The following is an 8,383-nucleotide window of genomic DNA, read 5'->3' on the forward strand; positions in this document are numbered from 1 at the left end:
GCGCCCGAGTGTTAGGTTTCTTTTAGTGCTGTGAGAGGGAGGGGGTCATAACCCCTCGGTCATGACGGGCGCGGGTCTTGTGCTTTCCATTTCCGAAGATGAGGTGGCTGCGCGCGGGGGAGAGGCTGTGCCAGCGCGCGACGGAGGTGCTGCGGGAGATCTGCCGCCAGTATCCTCTGCTTTGCTGTATTATCTTGGGGCTCAGTGTGGTAAGCTGGTAAGCTCGGGGCTGCTGACGGGAAGGGATTTCTAGTTGCAGAAGTGCGGCTTGTGCTTTGCGTGAACTTTTACGGGTTCGTCCAGTTCACTGTCACAGAATCTCGGTGAAGTTTTGGAGGATTTATTTAAAAAAAAAAAACTGTAGAAAAGCTGGGGCAAAATTAGGGGTCGTAATAATCTGAGATAAATAAATCCTTCTGTGTTGTGAACTGCCCTGCCTCTTGCGAATAAAGAAGGGTGTCGTCATGTATGAGGACACTTCGGGGGCGTGGATTTCTAGGAGATGTCATTTGGCTTTATTCCCGACTCCAAAGAGCAGGCATCTTTTGCATCATGATTTGTAGTAGGTCTGTTACCTTAAGGTCTTATTACTTGCATGTCTAAGTCCTTCTCAAAAGAAAAAAAAAATCTACTGCTAGCAGTTTGAGTTGCTCATAAAAAGACATTTTATTTTAATAAATGGGAGTCTTGTGATGCATTAAAGACTGAGGTTTATATTCTTACAAAAGCTTTAATGCACTTGAGAAGGAGGAGCCTTCAAGAGCCAAACTAAATAATCCACTTTCAATGCAGTGTCAAATTGGATTTTGCCAGTTCACACAGTAAAATCCACTTGGAAAGTGCACTGAAAGTGGATTATTTAGTGTGTGTGACCACAGCCTTAGAGACGCTGTTGGCATAACTGAAAAAATACAGCTAAACATTTAATAATTCATAAAGTTTCTTCAGCCCAAACATTGGTGTTTGTGAGTCCTTTATTAGGATATGCACCCATGAGGCCTCACAAAAAGTAATAAATAGACACAGGAGCACCTGATGCAGTTGTTTTAGCACCCTGGCATAAGTCTGTGCACTTGGATTGCTAGCAACTGTTGCCCTCTTTCATTTCTGTTTTTGATGTTGGAAATCTTGTTGGCCTTTAAGGTGCTACTGGACTCAAACCTTGCTCTTCTACTGCAAACCAACACAGTTATCCGCCTGAAACAATTTCTGTAAAGGATCTCTAATAAGTTCTTTTGTCCACTATTCCCTTTGCCTGCTGATATTCTTGTTTGCTAGGTGTGTTTGTTTATATTTAGGTCTGAGGGTTTCCACTAAAATTATTCCAGATTTTACTTTATTTTTAATTGATATTTTTATTGATTATATAATTCATATTACATAAAAATAATTCATATCCTTGAACATTATACTCCTTTTCATAATTTAAACATGTGAAAAGCAATATTGAGGTTACATTCCAACTATGTAATTAACAGATTAAATTTAAACCCAGTCCGGTTTGTAGCCTATTCGTTTCCGATTCCCTTATCCTACCCGCATATGAAACTGCCATAGAATTCTTTTTAAATAGCATTTTTCCTTAATACAGCAATCTTCCAATATTCTTTATTTTTTAAGAACATTCTTTTAGAACACATTCTTTTTACTTTAGAATGGATTTGCTCAAAACATGCTACAGATTTTACCCAAGTACCTTACAGTGTAAATTGGCTGTACTTTTGGCTGATATATAGCCTAGACGCCCACATGTTGCATTATAAGATTGATATGTGTTGAATACAAATAAACAAGCCTGCTTTTTGGTAATGGTTGAAAATTATGGTGTATATGAAGTGGAGAAACCTATTATAGGCACTTGAACTTTACATAGTATTGGGTTATACTGGGTTGGATCCAAAGTTGAGTTGTGCCTATGAAAGGGTGTGTGTGATTTTTGTCGATTTCCCCCTTCCATTGAATACTCTGTCCCAACCCTATTCCTGAGGGTATCCTAATCAATAACTATTTTAGGAGTTCATTTGACTGTAGAAGGAAGGAGGTGGGAATAGGGTTGCCATCTCTGGGCTGGGGAATTCCTGGAAACTTGGGGTGTGGTACCTGGGAAGGCAGAGTTTGGAAGGAAAGCTCAGCCAGAGATGTGATCCATACAGTTCAAGGGATCTCTGTATCATCTGAATGTAATTCCTGGAGATCTCCAGGCCCCCAGCTGGAAGTTGGCAACTCTAGTTGGGGGTAATCTATTCCTCAGGCAGAACCTTTTGGAATCCATCATTATTTCAAACTTCAAACATACTTTATTCTTTTGAAAACGTTGTATTAATTATTTTATTCTTTTTATTTTGAGGTATTTTCACATTTTAATGATCTTCTGGTCATTTGTGGCAGGAGTTGTCACATTTTATTGCTCATTTGGACCAGACTACCTCCTCCCAAATATGTTGTTCATGCTAAAGCGTAAAACCAAGGTAACGTCTAATTTTATTGATGTGCTGTATTCAGTTTAAGTAGTAAAGTTTGGCTGATTAATCATGCTGCTTTTAGTTGTCCTGCAAAGTAGTAAAGTTTGGCTGATTAATCATGGAGAGCTGCTTTTAGTTGTCCTGTACTACACATAATTACTGGAAACCAAATCTATCAAAACAAATCTTCTCCAGTTACATGTCTTTTTTTCCTTTTTTTAATATTGTTGTTGAAAGGTGATCTAAAAATTCAGTAAATTAAGATTGGAAGCTATTGCTATGTTTTAATGCTGACCATATTTAACATTTTACCATCTGCACTGATGGCAGGAAGATATAAAAATAATCCAGCTAATGATAGATTTTGTCCCTTCTCTGGTAATTTGATTGAATCACTGGCTCATGTATTGTTTCACTGTAGATTTTATACTCAAGTGTGCCTGGATTTATGGGAAATCTGTTTTGGTTGATTTTTTAAAAAACCTTGTTTTCTGAGTAGAAGACTTAAAAATATTCTTGACTAAGGCTGACTAAAGAATCACTATACCAGTATCTAAACTTCTGCTCTCTGCTGGGAAAATACAGGCTCAGATAATTGTTTATCCTAGATGGAACAGTTGCCCACAACAGCAGGAGGTGATGGGGAGAGAGCCAGGCAGGAGGAGGAGAAGTTTTGAGAAGAGGTGCCCAAGTACAAAAAGTTTGAGAAATGCTGCTATACAAATTAGCTAACGGAGTGCGTTCCTGTCTCTGACCCCAGCTCCTGCCAACCTAGCAGTTCAAAAGCAAAAAACTGCAAGTAGATAAATAGGTACCACTTCAGTGGGAAGGTAACAGCTTTCCGTGCGCCTCGGCGCTTAGTCATGCTGGCCACATGACCGCGGAGAAGTCTTCAGACAGCGTTGATTCTTTGGGTTGGAAACAGAAATGAGCACCACCCCCTAGAGTCGGATTCAGCTGGCTTTTGAGCAAGAGAAACCTTTACCTTTGCTGACTTTTATAACTCATAAAAATAAACTCTGTTTAGTTTCTTCACTTTTTAAGCATGTTAATTACTTCATTACTTTCATTATGTATGATTCACAATATCTAATGAAGCAATAACTTCTGAATAAAGATTTTGAGCCTCAAAATGCCTTTTCCCTCCCCCTCTTAGCAATTAGACCTGCAAGATCAATTTCTTCAGAGTCACGGGTGCGCTGTTTGTGGTAAAGTCAAATGCAGAAGGCATAGGTAAGCTAAATAGGCAATGCTTTTAATTATTGCATTTTTGTACTATAGTGGAAAGACCAAGGCAGTATATTTTATAATTGTATGCATTTTTTCTACAGACCTGTATTACTGCTAGAAAGCTATCAGCCATGGCTGGACCTGAAAGATCCTTCTAAAATTGATGCATCCCTAGCAGAGGTAAGTGTTGGATGTATTGAAGACTCCCATTGCTGTTTTATCTTCAGTCAAAATTGTTCTTGCTTGGAGTACTAGAAATTTGCACTTGAATTTCTTCTAACCATTATCAAAGTACAACTATTCCCCCACAGTGTCAAAATTCTCATCAAATGGTTAAATTCAACCCTTTTTTTCTCAGTGTCCATTATTTTATATTCACTGTTTGAATGAATAGAGAATTTCTTCAGTTTATTGGTCACATTGCTAACACAAATGGTACCCATTAAAAGTTCTAACGGGACTGCATGGAAAAATTCATATGTGCCATTGGCTCTTCCCTGCCCCCTCCCCAGCATTTTTGTGCAAGAAAACTTGTGCCTATTATTTCCAGAGGCTGCAGTCCATGTTGCTTTAAAGTTGATGCCTAGGTGTACTTACGAAACAAAAGATGTGTGCAAGTAATGGACACATGGATAGAATACCTTCTGTACCACTGGAAAATAAGAAGCTAATCCTGCCAGTGATGCATCGTTCAGTTGCTGTGTAACTACTTATTATTTAGGATGACCATCTAGGAAGTTTCTACTTTCCGAGATGCTAAGAATAGAGAGCACTCCCTTAACTATATGTGAGGGAGTCGATGTGAGAGGTCACAATTATATTGCATAATTTAGAGATCTATGAAGAAAGGTTAACGTTTATTTAATATATTTATACGCCTACTTTCTTCCCTGGTCAACTGAAGGAGTGGAAGCTAAGTGTTCATAAAGATAGGCACAGAAATATGTAACACTCTGCTTTCCTGAAGCCCTTGGGAGGATGGAATGGGAAGGAATATGTATGTATTATTCTGTGTTTTGTCTCCCTCTGATCTTGGGTGATTTTAATAGCCTGAGAGAAAGTATACATGTCTTTAATTTAATTTTATATTTTTGACTTATTTTAATTGTTTAAATGCTTTTATGTTCATTGCCTTGTGGGCCCTGATTGGGTGGAAAGGTGGCATAAAAAATGTTTTAAATAAATAATACATACCATTTAAAGCTCTTTCAGTGATGATGTTTTCATGTATTGCTCAATTCTTGGTTCTTTTTTCCACACAGGTGTTTGAGCTAGTCCTAGAAAATTTTGTTTATCCGTGGTACAGGTATGATTTTTTTGTGAAGTCTTTCTTTTAAAAAAAAAATTCCATGTGCTGAAGAAAGACAAGAGTTGCATTCACACCAGCCTTTAAACAAAGATGTACATGAAGCTGGTTTGTTACCTTGCACACATGTGCCTCCTCCCCTCTCCCACCCAGCAGAGTAAAGGAATCGTTGTGTAAAACTGACTAGTGATGTAGAGAGGCATGTGTGTTTGTTAATTGGCCCCTACCCCACCCCAAGCCAGGATTCTAAAACACAGTTTAATCCTTACCTGCATTTAGAAATGATTTTCAGAAGACTTATCCCTTGTGCTATTTTGAAAATATTTATAAATATTTGGATTGTTTCCCAATTGCTTGGTGGTAGGGTTGGCCTTAAGTTGCTGTAGTACAATTCAGTGCTGCTTGTGTTATGGCTGAGCTGCCCAGACAAGATTTCTTTTGTTTGTGGTTGAGGAAAAAATGCATAGTTAAGACCCTGTATCTGATCCAGATGTATTTTAATCGCTGGACTCTGTTTTGAATTGTCAAGCTCTGCCCCACCAAAACAGTAGGGGGAGCCTAAATGTCAGTTGGTGCCTTATTAAACTTGGAGAGCTGTGCATTTTCGGTTGGGTGAGTTAATTTCAAGGGACAAGGAGCTGATCTATTGACTGCATCATATATAATTAGGTCACAAACAGTAGTTGTTCTCAGTACTTGCAAATGTAAAGCTGACTTTCATAATCTGATGAGAGGAATCTGAAAATGGTCTTGTTTTAGTTAGGGTGATATTTTAAACTCTATGCATTTCACAGAATGGTCACTGTTTGTTAAAGGGGATTTAATCTTTGTATATTATCCTTCATTTAGCATAAAGACTTAGAGGGATAATTTGAGCTAGTCTGTTCCTTTTGTTAAATGTTGCCAAACCTCTCATTCTCCCATCTGATAATTCTAAGAGCCATATTAACGTTGGGGATTGTTTTGAATGGTTAGTGATACACATTAATATTTTGTTTTGACATTTTGAAGGGACATAACAGATGATGAAGCATTTGTTGATGAACTGAGAGTAACACTACGATTTTTTGCATCTGTATTACTTCGCAGGATTTACAAGGTAATGGTAGTTACAGTGTTTGAGGTAGTAAGCTCTTAATGGAGGACTTTTGGCAGATTGTATTAAGAGAAAAAAAACTGTGAGCTTGTCCATACTGCTCGTTTACATCTGTTTTAGACCAGTTGAGCAGTTACGAGGTATCTCACTATCTGACCACGGGAATTGTAGTTTAGAGACAGTGATGAAAGATCAGATGCTGCCCATGAAGCGACAGTAAGCAGAGGCCTCTTGGGTGAAACAGCACACTGATTTAAGTGTATAGTTTAGAAATGCATCAAAACAATCCCTGTTGCTATAACAATGCATTTTTCCTCATGATGCTGAATACTAGGAGACTATGTGTGAACTGACCCACGTGTTTGTTGTTATAGTCTCTTATATCTAATTATAACAAGCATCTTCAGGATTGTTTCAGCATTCTCTGGCAAGTGTGTCTCAGTATACATGTAGAATATTTATATGTTTGATTAGTTAAGCTGTATAAGTACATACAATTCCTAGTCATCTGTTTAGTGGAAATAGAAGAATTTTTCCCCTTTATGCTTATTCTTCAGGTGGATATTCCATCTGTTATAACAAAGAAAATGCTGAAGGCAGCTTTGAAGCACATAGAAGTAATAGCAAAAGCTAGTCATAAAGGTAATACAGAACTGTTTTATATACAGTATATTTCTACTGCATTAAACTGATGCAACCTGCTCTGTTCCCTGTGTGTTATGCAAATGTATGTGTAGAGTTTTATTATATACATGCAGACCTAAAGAGTGCAGCAAGTTGTTGTGTGCTTAGTGGAACACAAAACCCAGATAGGTGACTTGCAGCATGGAGCTTATTCCTTAGTAGGCTGGTATGGAGCTTGGTCTTAGAACATAGGCCTGGATCCTAACTATGGATTACTGGTTTATCTGTTGTGCCAGACAGGCTTTTTATATCAAAACCTCAATGTTACTTTGATATCCACTTTGGATAAGAAAACAGGAAACTATGTATGACATTAATTATGAATCCTCAGTAACCTGAAATCTTAAGAACTATCACCTATAGGTAATATGCCGCAGGTGTTCCAAGGAAGCATTTCCAATACAAAACATGTTACGATTTGTAGAAATGGAGCTTGCCTATTTTAATATTTGCTCCTCACAGCAGAAACATACTATAAATACTAGGTTGGATTCTGTGACTGTTCTCTTAGCAGCAAAACCTTCCGTCTGCAAACGGTTTCTTACACTGGAGGAAGGCTCTGCTGCTAAGCAGGAACAGAATGATAGGGTCCAACCTTATATAAATGTGAGACTCATTGTTAACTGAAGCTATTTTTAGTGTGTTTTGATACATGATTCCTATTTAACAGCATAAACAGAACTCTAATGGAAAATCTTGCTGAATTTCTTTTTACTTGCAGTGAAAAATGCTGAATATTTATCACAAGCTGCCTTAGAAGAGTATGGACCAGAGCTTCATGTGGCCTTAAGAAGCAGAAGAGATGAACTTCTTTATTTAAGGAAACTTACTGAACTTCTTTTCCCCTATATTCTACCTCCAGGAGCACCAGATTGCAGGTATAATGCAGTAATAATATTTGGACTAATAACACGCAGTACTTTTGAGTAGTATGGAAAGAAGATAAAGCTGACAGACCTAAGGTTGCACTCTCGGCAAAACTAGCAGTAACATGATTGTTTTTGTGTTGACTTTGCAAAAGACCTGTGAAACTGGATGACTAGAATGTGGTCATCAGCTCTTGAAATATTTTTCAAGAGGCTGGTAGCATGATAGTGGGTCCTGAATTACCTATGTTTGGTTCTCAGAACCTTCCGTGCCATCAAAATGCACCCTGAATATTGACTCTGATTTTTTTTTCATGGAGTCAGTTACATCTCTACCCTAATCCAGAGTTCCATAGGTGCCTTGAGATGCCCATGAAATCCTGCAGGAGCAGCCCTTCACATTTACTTAAACCATTGGTTCCCAAAGTGGGCAATACTGCCCCCTCGGGGGTGCTGGAACGGTCCAGGTGCAGATCCACAAAATGCATCTATTTGTCCACTTCTTGAGGGTAGATGTCCGGGGGGGGGGGGGCGCTGAGTAATTTTTTTTCTGAAAAGGGGGGGCAGTAGGCCAAATAAGTTTGGGAACCTCTGACTTAAAACCTGGGCAATTTTAGATGCTTATTTCATTGCTAAGGTAAGGAAATAGTCCTCAGGCATGCAGGAAGTACATGCATTATTATTATTATTTTGCTTCTTGCGGCTCCCTTTTCTGTTACGTGGAGTTTTATTCAATTCA

At 38.4% G+C, this 8,383-nt stretch overlaps 1 protein-coding gene across 3 annotated transcripts in view; it reads left to right on the forward strand.

The window, feature by feature from the left end:
- SNX14 (sorting nexin 14) overlaps positions 1-8,383 on the forward strand; it is a 44,811-nt gene continuing 36,428 nt past the window's right edge. For 2 of the 3 annotated variants that reach the window (XM_015409560.1, XM_015409568.1), the window contains exons 1-8: positions 1-217; positions 2,348-2,468; positions 3,619-3,695; positions 3,794-3,872; positions 4,955-4,998; positions 6,010-6,097; positions 6,652-6,736; positions 7,500-7,656. In XM_015409560.1, coding sequence (XP_015265046.1) covers positions 99-217; positions 2,348-2,468; positions 3,619-3,695; positions 3,794-3,872; positions 4,955-4,998; positions 6,010-6,097; positions 6,652-6,736; positions 7,500-7,656 — 770 coding nt within the window. In that variant the 5' untranslated portion in view covers positions 1-98. The remainder of the gene's footprint in view (positions 218-2,347; positions 2,469-3,618; positions 3,696-3,793; positions 3,873-4,954; positions 4,999-6,009; positions 6,098-6,651; positions 6,737-7,499; positions 7,657-8,383) is intronic. The other variant, XM_015409575.1, reaches the window with a different exon arrangement.

Source organism: Gekko japonicus, unplaced genomic scaffold (assembly GCF_001447785.1).
Source record: "Gekko japonicus isolate JY-2015 unplaced genomic scaffold, Gekko_japonicus_V1.1 scaffold103, whole genome shotgun sequence".
In the NCBI taxonomy this organism is placed as follows: domain Eukaryota; kingdom Metazoa; phylum Chordata; class Lepidosauria; order Squamata; family Gekkonidae; genus Gekko; species Gekko japonicus.